General features: G+C 38.0%; 1 protein-coding gene across 2 annotated transcripts in view; it reads left to right on the forward strand.

The window, feature by feature from the left end:
- Positions 1-16,371, forward strand: part of PCCA (propionyl-CoA carboxylase alpha subunit) — a 340,260-nt gene that overhangs the window by 322,994 nt on the left and 895 nt on the right. The window contains exons 22-24 of one of the 2 annotated variants that reach the window (XM_018576625.1): positions 197-337; positions 14,866-14,945; positions 15,215-15,219. In XM_018576625.1, coding sequence (XP_018432127.1) covers positions 197-337; positions 14,866-14,945; positions 15,215-15,219 — 226 coding nt within the window. The remainder of the gene's footprint in view (positions 1-196; positions 338-14,865; positions 14,946-15,214; positions 15,220-16,371) is intronic. The other variant, XM_018576624.1, reaches the window with a different exon arrangement.

Raw genomic sequence — 16,371 nt, forward strand, 5'->3', positions numbered from 1 at the left:
ATTACCGGCTATCACTGTGAGCTGGCTAACCTGAATACAAGATGTTTTTGTAAACATGTTTGTTTGTAGCGGTAAAAATAATTAAAGAACAGTAGTAAATACATTACCCTTGTTGATATCTTGTTCTACCTGCAGAACTGCATATCTTTTTATGCAAATGAAATATAATTGTTTAATTTCTTTTGTTAATTTTAAGTACAAACTACAAGTGCTGACAAAGCATGCAGCTGAACTGAGCAAGTACATGCCAGAGAAGGTGGAAGAAGATACTAGTAGCATTCTGAGATCACCGATGCCTGGAACAGTGGTCGCTGTGTCTGTTAAACCTGGGGACATGGTAAGAAATAGCAATTAATTCTAAATAAAACTATGTTGTGTGACATAAATGAAGCAAAACATTTTTTTTCTTTTTTCTCTTTTTAATATTTGTGTTTTTGTGCTGATGATGTTTATAATGGAGATGTATGCCAAAAACAAGGGGGTTAGTATAAAAAAATAATAATAATGCATAGGTGTATAATTATGGATGCATATTGGCTGCAAGCAGATAAACTCAGTCATTTTCACCCTAAAATGTTATTGTGTTATATTCCAGTAAGGCACCCTATTGTGCCTCACATAGGAGTGTCTGAGGGTTGCTGGCAAAATGGTTAACTGTTATGATCACTTTTTTTTCTTGCAAACTGTTCGAATGATGAATGATGTGGAATAACGCTTAGGTCCCTTTTTCACAGTCTGGTACCACCTTCTCCAAAAAGGTTTACCTTCGTTTTAAGATATTAGATGTACAAATACTAATTTGGCCCCAACTCTTTTCCATGCCCTTTATAAATACTTTTCATGCCATTTTTATAATTAATTTATTTGCTTATTTTTTTATTCGTTTTTTTTCACAGAGTTTATATACCCCGTAAACCGTACACATATAATAAGACAAAGGGCAAAATGTAGTAACCACGTCAGGTTTTAGTTTTCTCCCGTCAGTCAAATAAAAGATGATTTCTCAGGTTAAAAGCTGCATAATATAGTCTTTCTTACTAAATAAGCTCATGTATGTGGAATCTGTTCTCATTAGCACTGATCTGGTTATGCAAGGGTAATAAACAATGTGATGGTGAATTAAAACCTTAATGAGCGGATTTACTAATTTTTCTTTTACATTTTCACACTCGGAAAAGCAGAATAATTCATTTTCTACTAAATTACCCCCCTAGTGTCAGTTACAAAACTTTCCCAGCATACTGGAAAATTCATCTTGATTAAGGACGTTAGTGGAAGTAGGCAGACCAAGCTTTTCCAGCATTTATGTATCAAATATTTTTTTCTGACAATTTTAACTTCATGATTTTAGGCCCATGAATGATATTGAATTGTATGAAATACATAACATAACATAAGGGAGTCTGCTGAACATTGTATAGCCTTTCAGCTTTCTAATTCTTTCAAATAACTAACTGTGCTGTATCTTCAGCCATGTGATGTTAACATAACTTCATCTAGTGCATCAACATTTCAAATAATATATTTTACTATTAGTGTATTACTTTATTAAATATTGAGAAAAAATGAATATTGGGCACAGAACATTTTTATGTGTAGGGAAAAGGACACATGAAACTGAAAAAATAATAAAAAGTTGAAATATATCAAAGGTTTCAGCAAGGTACAGGAGGAAAGGCAGAGGTCACCTTCTGAAACTAGAGGGTGGGAGGCTCTCGGGAAATGTAAGGAAGTACTTCAAGGGAAGGGTGATGAATTCATGCTATTTACAGTGAGGGAATTGAAATGTGCTCTGAACAGACATAAAGCCATCCTAAAAGACTAAGGAACCAAAGGATATGAAATGCTCTGAATTTTCACAGCAGCCTAGGTGGGCCTCTTACATCTGTACTTTTCTATTGTCTCACGTTTTTGTATTCTAGGTCATAGGCAGAATATCATCATGTTAACATTTTAACTGCAGTAAAGTCTTTCCAGTCACACAAAGTTCAGTATATGTGGACGTGTGAAGAATTAAGGTTACATCTTTCAAACATTAAAAATAGTCATTGCTGGATATTTTCTCTCACCAAATTCTTGCCCTATTAATAAACCAATGCATGAATATTGTCCCTTTTAGTTTGTTGCTTCAAATTGGAATCCGGAAACATTTTTCATTAGCATAGATGGTGAAGGTGAAATGTAGCTAGTAATGGGCCACTATTAAAAATTATTTTTAGTTCTATACCTTGTCACTGTACGGCAGTTACAAACACTTAAATATGTAGCATACAATAAAGAAGTATACATATTTAGAGTTTTGCATAATTTATAGTGATTCAATATAGTAGATTCAGGAAAGGGGATTTGATTGTATTGTATACATGAAACTTTTTTATTTTGATATGTATGTATTTACTGACTCCGATTGCTGTGCTCATTGTCAATTGCCATTTGTTGATATTTTCTATTTTACATTCTAGACCAGTGGTTTTGTCACTAGTTTTAGAAAGAGAGTTACAAAACACGTCTTTTGCTCAGTGGAAACTGTTTTCACTTTTACCATTATTTCAGTTTTTAGTGTTAAAGCCTGCTGGTTGAAAAAACTAGGACAAATAAATATATGTAGTAGATAATAACAAATAATATTTGAGTCGGCTAGCTTGAAGCCCTTAGCTGAAGTCATTTCGGAAGATGTATATGCCCAGCCTTGGCTTGCAAATGAAAACACACCTTCTCTCTAACTGTGAGACATTTACATTGCTTGTTCTTTATTTCACCACTTTTCTATCTTTTGTAAAGTGTAGCATGGTTGCATTGGAAAATGTCACTTTCTTGCTATCAAGGTGTCACTATCATGTTAAATAAAAATTTAGGTTTAAATATTTTTTTATACACTTCCTTAGAAGAGACTAGAAAGCAGACTGTAAAAAATTGATTCACCTTATCACACATTGTGTGAAACCCATTTCTTCTGCTTACAGACAGTGGGAGATTCAAACAGTCAGCATGCCTGAGTGCAGCAGAACAGAATGCTTTAGAATTGTTGTTACATTTAAGGCAGTGGACTCCAAGTCGTTCATGGTCTTTAATATCGATTTAATGAAGGAGCACAGTGCATCCAATCAGTGGACTGGGAGCTGAGTGTGTACTTCTATCTAGGCTGACCATGGGCTGAAAAAAACAATCTATGGATGAAAACTTTAACCAAAGGAGTTTCCTACAGTTTCCATTCTACGAAAGACATGCAATCAGTTGGTCTCTGTTAAGATGTTTAGCATTATTGCATTTATGAATGCCATTTATTGTATAATTACTTATGCTTGCCATATACATGGCATTTTGCTCGCAATTCACGCCACTTTTAAATAGGTTTTGTTACTAAAACAAACAGATCAAGGCATCCTACCACCCACTGTTTGTATTAATAGAACAGGGTTGTTGGCTTAAACTGTTTGATTGTTTTTGCCAAATTGGTTGAAATTATTATTTTTTACTCTTTTTGCAAACCTTTCCAAAACAAAATTAGAATTACACAAAGACCTAGGATAACATAGTTGGAAAAGGAAACCTGTATAATAATTAGGGATGCACCGATATATCTGCTGAAAATGCCAAAATGCAGAAAGTGCCATTTTCTGACCGATATAGAGGTGCATCCATTCTTTCTCTCCTCCCTGCTGGGCACTGCTCTGTGTCCCACCGGGGAGGAGAGAAACTGTCACAGGCGGCTGAGCGCTGCGGAAGGAGAACGCTGTGAGCGGCCGGCGTCTATCCTCCCACACCACTCAGCCTCCTATGACAGATCGGTGTGTGGTCGGAGACAGCCGGCGCTGTCACAGCAGGCTGAGCTCCACTCACTCACTGACACAGGAAGGAGAATGAGGTACAAACACTCAACAATCAGTGATCGCTGAGTGTTTGTAAATAATTAAGGACATAGTATGTCTACTATATCCTCAATAATGAATGGGAAGTGATCTACATCACCTCCTGTTCATTCATGATTGTGGATATAGTAAACACACTATGCTCTCATGTTATGAATGAACACTCAGTATAGAGGATTCCTGTTCATTGATAACGGGCTGCAGAAAAAGAGATTGAGGACTCTGTCATCAATCTGTTTTTTTATGTTAAAAAGGAAATATCAAGGTTCCGTTTAAATGTAAAGTAAAATATTTAATAAAAATGACTAAATAAATAAAAATAAAATATAAAATTTGGTTTTGGCCTGACATTTTTTTTCATTTCGGTTTTGACATTTTCATTTTGGTGCACCTCTTATAATATCATTAGTTAAAGGTGTCCCATGCTTTTAATGTTGATCATCACAATCTTTCATTCATCTATAGATAAAAAATAAAGTTTAAGTGAAATTAGTTGATCAGTGTGTCCTATACTGGAATACACTGATGGTCTGTCTCGGGTACTTAACTCAGGCATGGCTCAAACAAGTGGATTGTAGTGCCATAGGAAAAAGGGCAATACACTAAATTTAGCTCAGATTCTCTCAACAGCAATATAATGCATTTTCTGTACTCTTTGGCGCTGTTGCCAAGCTTTCCATTCACTATCTTTTATTTCAGCGTTCTGTGTGGATCACAGAACATCACAATGCAGTTACATGTCTCTATGTACTTCTGAACTTAAAATCACTTATAAGAAGCAGGCAGCAGGCTGAATATAGTATGAAAACCGGGATTGTGCATGTGTGTTGGTATCACTTATCTGCATTGGCTTATGTTTTCTCCTGGATTTTATCATACACAAACAGATTTAAAATGTTCTAGCCGTAGGCAAACCACAGAGATGAGATTAGCCATATTGTCTGTCTGTCAAGACATCTTTCCTCTTAAAGCTCTTTCCAATAAATTGTATAGTTGTTTCAGGCCGAACATGCATGCTTATGAACTGCGCAGAACCATTGGCATTGGTGTTACCTTTGGAGAACAAAAGCTGTTGAAGAAAATCCAACAAATATGCTAAAAGCCAAATTATTTGAACTAATTATCAGCACTTGCATAGCCCGAGCTTCTCTTTTGTGGGTCACATGCCACAGATAAACCACCACAGCTCGAAACAAGAGTAACAAACTCACATAAAAAGCAGTGCAAACCAAATAGAAATCCAGAGGTGAGACTTAAAAGAGAACTATGGGGTAAGTGTTTTTCCCCATAGTTCTCTTAAGGGTCACGGGAGGACATATACTAGCATCTTCCCGTGACCCAAAGCTCAGTATATCGCAAGCTACAGCTCACGTTATACTGAGACCGCCGCAGCCGGGACAGATCCTGACCAATGCTGTTGAGATCCACCCAGCTGCGTGAATGACAGCTGGCTCTGCCTATCTAGAGGCAGAGCCAGCTGTAGCCTCCCCCTCCCAGTCCGTTCCTCCACTCAGCGCTGGAGGATCGAAGGGGGGAATCCATGCGGGGGAGCAGTGGCTGACAGTCACCGCTCTCTGGAGGGAGATAATCGAGAAGTGAGCGAGCGATGGTATGCGTACACTCACTTCCCGATCTGTTGAGCCGACGTGTGACAGTTTAATGGGATGGGTGATTTTCACTCACTTCATAGTCCTCCTTTAAGGATTCAAAATCCAAGTCAACTCTAGAAATCATGACCAGTACATAAGAACTTTTATTTATGTTGCAATATATCTTAAAATAAAGATTGTCAGCCCTTAAAGTTTGCCTTTAACCCCTTTCACTAAACAATCACAGCAGTATGCAGCCCTGCATGCTGATTTAAAATCAACTTCCATTCATTAGTTAAACAAACATGTTTTTCATGTACTTACAAATAGAGTTCATCTACAACCCCAATTCCAAAAAAGTTGGGAAGCTGTGTAAAGTCACACATTCTAAAAATGAAATGATTTGCAAATCTCATAAACCCATATTTTATTCACAATAGAAAATAGAAAACATTACACATGTTTAAACAGAGAAAATGTACCATTTTAAGAAAAAAAATAAGGTAATTTTGAAATTGATGGCAGCAATTTCTCAAAAAAAGTTGGGGACAGGGCAACAAAAAGCTGGCAAAGTAAGGGGTCTCAAACAAGGAAGAGCTGGAAAAACATTTTGCAAAAAAGCGTCCCAACTTTTTTGGAATTGGGGTTGTACTTTCTGGTCCAGTTCTTGCACAAATTATGTAATATGCCAAAGCATTGCATCCTGGGAAGGTTACATCAGCAGAGCATTGCTGGGAAGTCTCATCTCTAATCTCGCAAGATCTCGGGGAAAGGCATTTTCCTCCCCTGAGATGATGCGCATGGTCACATGTCCTGGTCATATGTGACCGAGTTCCAGAATATAATGGGAAAACTAGCAACCTGCCCTTAGATAACATGGCCACTGTCAGAAAACTGGGAAATAAAAGAGAAATAAGTTATGCATAGCAATTATCTAGAAGTATCTGTTTGTAAATGTCCATTACTAAACATTTCTAAAGATGTGTTTGTTGTTGTTTTAAAGATATGGGTAAAGGTCCACTTTAAAGCTCACCTAAGTTGTATAAAACCAATTGGGAGTCTCTTGCTTTCAATTTCTAGATAATTATCATTTGAAAAAATGTGGTTAATGGTTATAATCACAGAGTTGTGTTGGAGTTTGGGATCCTTCAGTTTGACAACTGGATGCCAATTAAGGTGCCCATACACCTGCCCATTATCGTACGATAGTTGTGGGTGATCCCGCGATCGTACGATAATCGGCAGGTGTATGGGCAGCTTGCGACCGCTTCTACTGTAAGGTCGCACGACTTTCGTCTTCCGAGCGTGCTGGAAAACCTGCCGAAAATCGTGCGATTTTCGGCGGGTTGGTGGCGTGCTCGGAAGACGAATGCCACATGGGCCGGTGTGTGCAAGCACTGCAATCATCGGAAGTCCTCCCTTCAGTGGTACTGCCTGTCTTCAAGTACGATCTGCCTGTCCAAGATGAGCAGATCGTACGACATTTTAATCACCTTACAACCATCGCACAACAAAAGTCGTGCGATGGTTGTAAGGTGTACGGACAGCTTAAGTTTGCAGAGCTTCATATACAAGTCATCCCAGAAGAAACATTTTGGACAACCATTAACCTGCATCCGGAGATGGGTTATCAAAGGGGGGCTATTAAGAACCCTGAGCCCTGTTTTTATATGAATTTGCTTCATTTTCTGTTGTATCACCAAGACATTGAGTGAGGAAAATCTCTCCAAGAGGGATGCAGAGACAAGTAATTTGGTTAGTTGAGTGGTGTTTGGTTGGGGTTAGAACCTCTGCCATGTTTTCGTTGCTGTCTATGCTCCCTTTGTCAAAATTTTAATAGAGTAGAACTCCAGTCAAAATGTTTAAAGTCATAATGAAGTTAACTAGGACTTAAGAATAATGTGTACAGCAAGCTTTTCAAAGCATTTGCAAAGCTCTCAAACAAATGCAAGCAGCTGTGTTAAAGACTTTAAATCAACCTTCAGCTCCAGTTTAGAGATGTTAAAACATCTTGATGGGATTGCAGGCTGTCAATTTAACCCTTTCCCTGTCCTCATCGAAATGCTTACAGTAGAAGGGAACTGCTTGCTGCTGGCCAGGTCAGTAAACCTAACGTCGGCTGCCTAAGCTCGTGTTTGCTTCAACAACTAAACACATATGGCATAAGGGTCAAAGTATATTTCCACTTTTGCTGTCAAATTTGAGAAATCCCCACTGTATGTTTGTTGTGCGTTTCCATTCACACATCATCCCTAAAAATATTTTTTAAAAATATTTCTTACCTTTCAGGTGTGTGTTTGGAGCAGGGTTACATATAGGACACTATAGGCAGCGTCTAATACTTTGAATAGATGGCAATGTGCAGATAAGGGACAGACTTGAGTGACCGTTTGATTAAACGCACATTAACATACAATGTACCACTTGAGCTTTGAGATCTTTTATCTTTGTTAAGACAGACAGTACTGCACATCTACTTTACAAGTGATAATGGAGGTCTGTCAGCACAGTAGAGACAGGGTTAATTATGGCAAACGTAACTCCCCAGCCCCCTCCTTAACATTACATAGAAGGGAAAAGTAAGATTTTTTTTCAGCAAGTAAAAAGGTAAGCAGCCATTTTTAAATATCTTTTATGCTATGTGAATGAGAACATGCAACATATATAAAAGATGTGTATGCCAATTTGGCTGCAAAAGTTGCTTTAAAAGCTTTAACTAAGTTGTCCGAAGATTGCTGGAGCTCATGTGTACAAGGTCTAAAGCTGACATAATAGATGATCTCTTCACCCTAACTTGCCATTTTTCATGAATATCATAATTACCATCACTAAAGAAACACATTCTATCAGAACTGGGGGAAAAAGGTTTGTCTTTTACTCAGTAGTAGGAGTCAATGAACTGTGGAGTAGTCCATTTTACTTAGGGAGCTTTCACACCTATTTGCATGCAGTAACACACATTACTGCATCTATGCATTTTTTTTCTTTTTGTGCATGCATAATGAAAAGTGAGGGAGAATTATTTAGAACAGGAATTTTCAAAACACAATAAACTACATATAGCAGATAAATGTGTACTAACCACATCGGAATTAATGAATTTCTACCTGAAATGCATTTTTGTGCAGTAAAATGCATGTTTTATTTTTTTTTAGCTAGAAACACATTTTAAAAAGTATGTTAATATTAATGGATATAGTGATCTTTACAAGTTAAGTATAGTATAGAAATGACATTGAAATCGTACCTATAATAATAACTATGGCAAAGGTATTTCAAATTTAAAATCAAATAAAATGTAAAAAAAGTATCAGTTTCAAATGCTGCCACAATTTCCATTGGGGGAACAACAATGTTGTGAATGATGGGGCTGAGCAATGTATGTGTAAAATTCTTACCACAGTAAACATAAGAAGTTAGAACCAATTGTACTTTTTTTTACCAACATTCAATGAATGTTTGTTTAATACCCCAAGGCAAATGGCTCAGAGTTTATAGGACAATTTGGTGCTGAACAGAGCGAATAGGAGTCAGTGAAGTGTGACTTCCAGACCATCCTGACTATCATGGGTGGGGCTTATTATTGCGTTTAGTGGTTCCATTAACTGGGTTGTATTGGGGCAGTCTTTACACAGTATTGGTGGAAATAAATGACATTTTTTTTTCAATAATTGGTGGCAGATGGAGATAGATATTGCGCCTTAAAGAAAGATTTTCCACAGGTCATAAGCAACCCTTCCACTGCCATTTTTTTCTAACTGCAAATTAATCTTAATGTTTCATATAGTGTTTACATTTTAGGACACACATTTTTCTCCTCATTGAATTGTCCCAGCTTTATTTAGACATGTTTCATATGGTCCAGCTGCTGTTGGTCTAAGCAGGCCCTTGTTAACTTGAAGGCTTGGTACAATGTAGATTGCAGATACTTTGTTGGGCATTCAGTCCTGCTTTTCTACTCTGTAGTCATGTTGAATGTTTCTGTCCAAGTTTTCATCTTATAGATCTGTATTTTTCTCTCTGCTACCAAGTAACACAAAGTGACAGCTGCTTTCTAATCCTGTTAGCAGCCATCTTAATCGAATGTCATGACAAATCTTGTCCTCCCACCTACTCCATTTGAGCAGGAGAATTGTGTTCAGAAACCTGTTTAGATGGGACACAGACAATATGCGTTGAGCAGACATTGACATCCAATTATTTTGGGATTTGTGTGCTTTCCTACGTAACAGTCCGGTTGTAGTTTCCAGAAAGAAATTACGGATGGCGCAAAAAGAAGTATTTCTTTTAGGTGTTTACTTACAGATGCAACATCAGCATAATGCTGTAACGTTTCTGATTCCAGCATCACATTTGAAAGTTGTGATTGTAGTTTAAATATAAAGATGTGGCAGATTCATTTCTGGCCAGTTGTGAATGCTTGTTTCTAGGCAACAGTCTGTAATTCATAAAAGCCTAAACAGGTGGATGCAGATAGGAGGCCTTGCAGGATATCTCCTCGATTCTAGTTCAGGCACAAAAAAAATCTAACTCGCATCTTGATAGCTTGGAAGAAAAAAAGCAACTGAACCAGAATTATAAGGGAGATAATTGGCGACTAGGGGATCTTAACCCAGATATAATTTAGCCATAAAGCAGCACTGCAGGCACAATGGGGGGAATTTATCAAATCTGGAGCATACAGAATCTGGAGCAGCTTCCCATAGTAACCAATCTTCAGTTTGTTCAGTTAAGCTTTGAAAATGAAAGATAGAAGCTGATTGGTTGCCATGGACAACTGCTCCAGATTCTGCCTGCTCCAGTTTTGATAAATTCCCCTCAATGCCTATTAATAAGAGATAACCTTTATATGTGCAGATAATAATAATATGAGATCGTATAGGGATTATGATATGTATGTTATGGGAAAATAGAAATCGAATGAGTTCCATCTTAATAATTGTCCTGAACACTGCACAACACAGAATGGTAATATTCAGAGTTATTCTTAATTCCTTCGTCTGGACAAGCAGTTAAGGTCAAACCTTTAATGCACAAGGAAGAAATTATCACCACATGAAACTGTCACAAACTGAGGAAAATTGATTGGAAATTTAATTTTCTTTTAGTATTTTTTTAATGTTTGTACCCTTACAACACTTAGGGTTATATTTGCAAAGCAGTGAATCTGACAGTCGCCAAACTTTCTCTGCAGGTGAATTTTCTCAGTGCATGGGTTTTAAATGACAGTGATTAATCCACCACCTGAGAATGTTTGGTGAAATTAACAAACACTGCTTTATAAATATTCCCCTTAGCATTTGATAGGCAGAAAAGTATCAGAACATTACATCACTGTGAGGTGGCCAGAATTTTCAAACTCGTTTTATTTGGCTTCTTTGTTAAAACAAATTAGTTTTCATCGTATTTTTGTTCAGTCTCTACCTGGAGCAGTGAGCTAATTCTAACGCAATGCACATATGTAAAAAAAAAAATTGACTATTAGTTGGAGATCATGGCAGTGAGCTGAGAATTTATTCACAATCCAAGATACATATTAAAATCTTGCACCTGTGCACCCCCCTCAAAAATAAAAAAAACTGTAATTGAAGGATTTCCACATTTGAAGGAAAATCAGCAGGGATGATATTGATCCGTCTTTTTAGGGGGCCAGAGTGCAGCAGAAGGTGATACTGTGGAAGGCCACCACAAGCCCTCTGTTTTTCTGCCAAATTAGGCAGAAGGCTGACAGTGAGAACAAAAGAAGGGTTCTATTCCACACTGCAGATTTATCCCAACCGTCTCCTCACACCCCCCTTAAAAATGTTTTTTTTTACCTACTGATTTCATAATGGTTTGGTTCTTAGTCTTGCATTGAAACAGTTACTGTTGAAATGGGCAGGAAACAGTTTTGTTTTAATTGCTAAAATGATTCGGAAGTGCTTCGTGTGCTGCTTCTATAAAGCAGGTGCTGTGCACTAATTGGCCTGTGCAGGCCTGACCCAAGGTCCCTTGCAGCGGGCCCAATTTTACGCAGAGTTGAAATAGCTTATTTATTATATTGTATAACCTGGCGTACATGATGTGTGCTTGCAAGTATTTTATTTCATGGTCTGCAATTTCTAATGTCATGTGGGTTTGGAAACCTGTGTTTCTTTGGTAATGTACTAGCAGCAGGTAAGCTCTAAATACCATCCATCAGAAGCTAATTTTTTTACCCAGATACTCTAATGACTGATGAACCTGTCTTTAGTACGAATGTTTAGCACAGTAGAGAGCCATATGCCACTGGCACGGTTTCCTGTGCTTTTTTTAGTGTTACTGCTGAACAGATTAGGCAAAATTTGAAATAACTGTAGCTTTATAACATATCTATAATTTTTTTTTTTTTAAAGTCGCAGCACTGAATTCTCTAGCGGAAATAACGGATAACATCTTTATAATGCAAATGAATAGCGTCTGTAATTAGTTATAACTGTTCCTGCGTATCCTTAAAAGGAATGGCATCATGCTTTGTTGCTTCCTGTCTGCTCCAAGCAGACCTGTGCACATTAGAAGTCCCTCCCCTGTGTGGGAAGAGCACAGCTGTTACTGTAAATCTCATCCAGTAACTGTATCACCCCATTTTGTGGCTCTGAAGGATGAAATTGAGAAATGGAGCACTGTGCAGTCATCCTTTACATCTGCAATTTTAGCTCTTGCATTTGATTTTCATGCTTTTATTCCAAAGCAAATGGCACTGGGCAAGCAACAGAGTTCCTGATAAATGTCCACTATTCTCTTCCATGCTTTTTATATCATACGTCTTTGGTTTTGCTGGCCACCTCGGTGAATTAGAGCAGAGTGAAGGAGGAGTTCCTTAAGCATAGATGTGATAGCTTTCCTGCAGCACACTGATGCCACATAGGAAAAGCTCAGAAAAAGTTTGCAGGTGCTTTAATTAGAAATAAAAAGAAAGTATACATCATTAACACAACAAATTCAATGATGGGCTTGAAGATAAGTCTCTTGGGGAGACCTTCTCTGAAAATGAAAGGGACTTGATAGATTTCCATATCATTTATAACTCCCCTAATTGCATTTGGAAGGCTTGCCAATAAAATGGAAAATTGGCAGCCTATATCCATTATAGTAATTTTGCCGACAATGGCAAGCAGCTGGCTTTACTGGGTTTTATTTCCCACCACCCATAATTAATCATCAGCTGGAAATGTCTGAAACTTAAGATCGTGGCAGTGCCATGTCACATCCACACTTCTTAAAACAGTAAAATCGGTTGACTATACACATAGACGGTTCCTTCAAGCTAATGTGTTGCGGTACAAGGCAGACTGCTGCTTAATGAGTGTTACTTTGATAATCGGATGTGAAGGTGACCTACGACCCTCCATGTCAAAGGAGAGGATGCAGCAAGCTGGATGAAAGATACAGGACGGAGATCTGCAAACTTTATACCAATTAGACAAGGAGTACAGAATACATCAGTGCAGATTGGGTTTATCAGAGAGACTTGTAAGGCTTGTGACCATTTTGGAGGAGTAGCTCTGAAAACGGCCTGTCATAGCAATTTGGGCTGTGACCAGTGATCTCATTTTTTTTTCTTTGTAGAATGTAACTTAAGGAGTGAAGTTGGTTGCTCTCAAAATATTCATTTTGATGGCTATTTGTAGAAGTCTCGTCTTATTTTTCATCTAAATAAGCTTGAAACTGCATAAGCTTTTGAGGACTGATTCTTCACAGTGTTGTAATTTAAGACTGTCCTACTTTGGTCACTGGTGAGAGTTATTTTATACATTATCATTGTTTTGGGGCCTAATGCATGTTTACGTATCTGCGGTTTGATGTGCGTTAACACGTTATTAGACAAGTTATAGGCATTTTTGTTTTTCCATGTCCATTGCCAGCGCAGTGCAAACCTATTGCCTCCCTTAAAACCAACAATTAAAGCAAAGTTTTTTTATTGGCATGTTCACATTTTTCCATGAGCTGTCACTGTCCAAATTCAACAATCAGTCACACCCCCTAACACTGAAGTCACTTGGGGAAATTAGTGGAGAAAATACAATTGTCTCTTGGCAGTAACAAAATATTGATGCTAGACAATATCTTTCACTGAATATAAAAAGGGTGAAGATAAAACAAGTATACCAGTGACATCATCTTTGTTGATAAGGTTGAGTTGTGGCCTCTTGAAGATTAGGTTATAAATGTAATTTCAACCCTAAACGTTCAGTTATGGGTGGAGTATGCTCCCCCAAATCATCCACCTGCTTTTTATGTCTAAGGGCTTGTTCACACCAGATGCAGTCTGTTAAGTTTGGCAGCTGCATCAAACTCGTGTCACAATACTTTCCAATGTCATTTCTGGTGCTCTGTTCACACCAGTGCATTCCGTTCCGATGCAGTCACAATAAATCCTGCTTGCCACATTTTAGCTTCACCTGATCGGAACACATAAGAAATGCATGCATACGCACTGGACTGCACCTGAAAGGCCATTTTAAGCTTAAAAAGTGTAAAGACGCAGCAATCGGACTGCAGCTGTATGGTTGCACGCACTTTTGATACCGTTAGTGTGTGAACTGGCCCTAAGGGACTTATGTCATAGGTTTTTCCACACCCTATATTCTGTTATTGTTCCCATCCAGCTGGGAGCTTTGCTTGTTCCCATTCCTTATGCTGTGCTTCCTATATTAAAGGGATGAAAAATCCCACAGGGAGAATATAGCACATTGTGATGGCTCTGGTAGGTGTGCAGACCTTGCAACTGAAATGTAGAGATCTTACCACCAGAGTCCTTGAGAGATATAAGAAACCATTTTTCAGCATCTACCTAAACTGAAATAATCTGTTTTAAACTTTCCATCAAACTTCAGAAGTGTCTGTTATATCTGTGTACTGACAGGGGCCTCATAGGTTATGACTGTAGCAGATTTGGATCAGAGTAGTGTGGACAAATAACACCTTCAACGTATGTTCAGTAAGTCCCATCTTCCAGGCCAGCATGAGATCTCACATTTCCATCGCAAACACCAAGGAAATGCTAATTAAAGCTTCATCTCCAGACATTTCACAAACTCTTCAATGTGTCACTCATTTGTTGGCTTTCTTCATAACTGCTGGTGTAAAAATAAAATACTGTTTCCTATGCAGAGCAGATTTGTGTTGCTTTAGTGTTTTTTTAATGTATGAAAACTACCAGATAACTTATGCGCATTGCTGAATTTATCAAATATTCCATTTCGTATGTGCTTCACACTTCAGGGTAAGGTACTATGTAAGTACAGGTTGTAATACTATATAATTACAGGTTGTTATGAAGATCTGATACCTGGTCATGTTATAGCTTGCTTTCTAATGAGAGCTTACACATTTTTTGTGTGTTGTTTTCCGTATGTCTAAAATTCATGACAATTTTACTGCGATAGGTGTCCGAGGGCCAAGAGATCTGTGTAATTGAAGCTATGAAGATGCAAAACAGCATGACAGCTGCTAAAACCGCCAAGGTAATGTTACAAAACCTACTATCACATTTCTCTCTTATCTGATAGGATGGATTTATGTAACTAGGTGCTTCAAACTGGAGCAGAGGAACATGATATTGTTGCCCATAACATTCAGTCACGTTTTAGCTTTTACACTTTACTTTGTTAGCAAATTAAATGTGGAATAAATTGTTGTAGGCAATTGCTTTGATTTTCTTTGATCCATTCTATATATTGTTTATATATATTGGACCAACTGTGAGAAAATGTATCAAGCTGACCCAATCAGGTATGTCTGTAATGTAAACCATCAAGGCCATGTTCACACAGGAGCTGGATGTTGAAGAACAACCTGCCAGACTTATACCAGACTGCAAGCAATTGGAGTCAATAGACAGCCATCACAATGCATTCATTGCCCATGTTTTATGCTTAGTACATATTATCTGAACCTTTTTTTGTGTGGGGATGTGGGGGGGTTGTCAGAAGCAAAGACCCTATTTAAAAATACCCTGTCACCAAACAATCATCAAAGTATTTTATGCATGTCTTATTTATGTAGACATCCACAACCCATGAGACTTCTGCTGGGTGCTGCTTTTGTGGATGTGATGTTAGCAGCCCCAGCACACTCAAGTGACACTTTATAGCATTCCCCTTTTCTCCTCCCGCAGCAACTACATACAATGTTATTTAGAAGGGACTTGGAGGGAGGGGACCGAGATGCTGCCAGGACAGGCATCAATTAGACATTCCCAGAAAAGCACAGAACTATGAAGTGCAAGGAGGGAGGGGTTGTGATATAGAATTGACTGGTCAGTGTTTCTAGAAAGTTAAAAAGCTCATTGCAAGAGAACACAAACTATTTATGGAAGGACAACACTGCAACACTGCTTTTTTGTGCCTTTATCTGCAATTTTTTTTAAATTGGTGCCATTATCTCTTTAAGTGTTATTCTGACAGAAATGTATCAGTGGAGTGCAGCCCACATACATATACAAACACACACAGACACTATTCACACCCTTGGAGTTTTTCATGTTTTGCTGTTGTAGAACATTGAATCTTGCTGGATTTTATTTTTGTTGTCTTACACTGAACCAACAGAAATATATTTTTTGTGTCAAAGTGAAGACAGATCTCTGCAGTAGGATTTCAATTATTTAAAAGGAAAAAAACACAAAATAACTGATTGGGCAATGATATACACACTTGAATATGACACACCTAAATCATCACTGATCTAAGCTATTCTTTTCAAAAGTCACATAAATAAAGTGTAACTATAGACAACAGCACAAATGACTCTATGACGCCATCTCTTACGTCAGAGTACTGTGACTGGCGGGCCAGCTAAGTGAAGCAGCTTTTGGGGAATGGTTACATTGAGAGGAGAAAGCCTGCGGGAGCGAGGATTAACGTAAGTATAGTGTTAAGGGGGACGGGGGG

This window comes from Nanorana parkeri, unplaced genomic scaffold, assembly GCF_000935625.1.
Source record: "Nanorana parkeri isolate BGI_ZX_2015 unplaced genomic scaffold, ASM93562v1 scaffold71, whole genome shotgun sequence".
NCBI lineage: Eukaryota > Metazoa > Chordata > Amphibia > Anura > Dicroglossidae > Nanorana > Nanorana parkeri.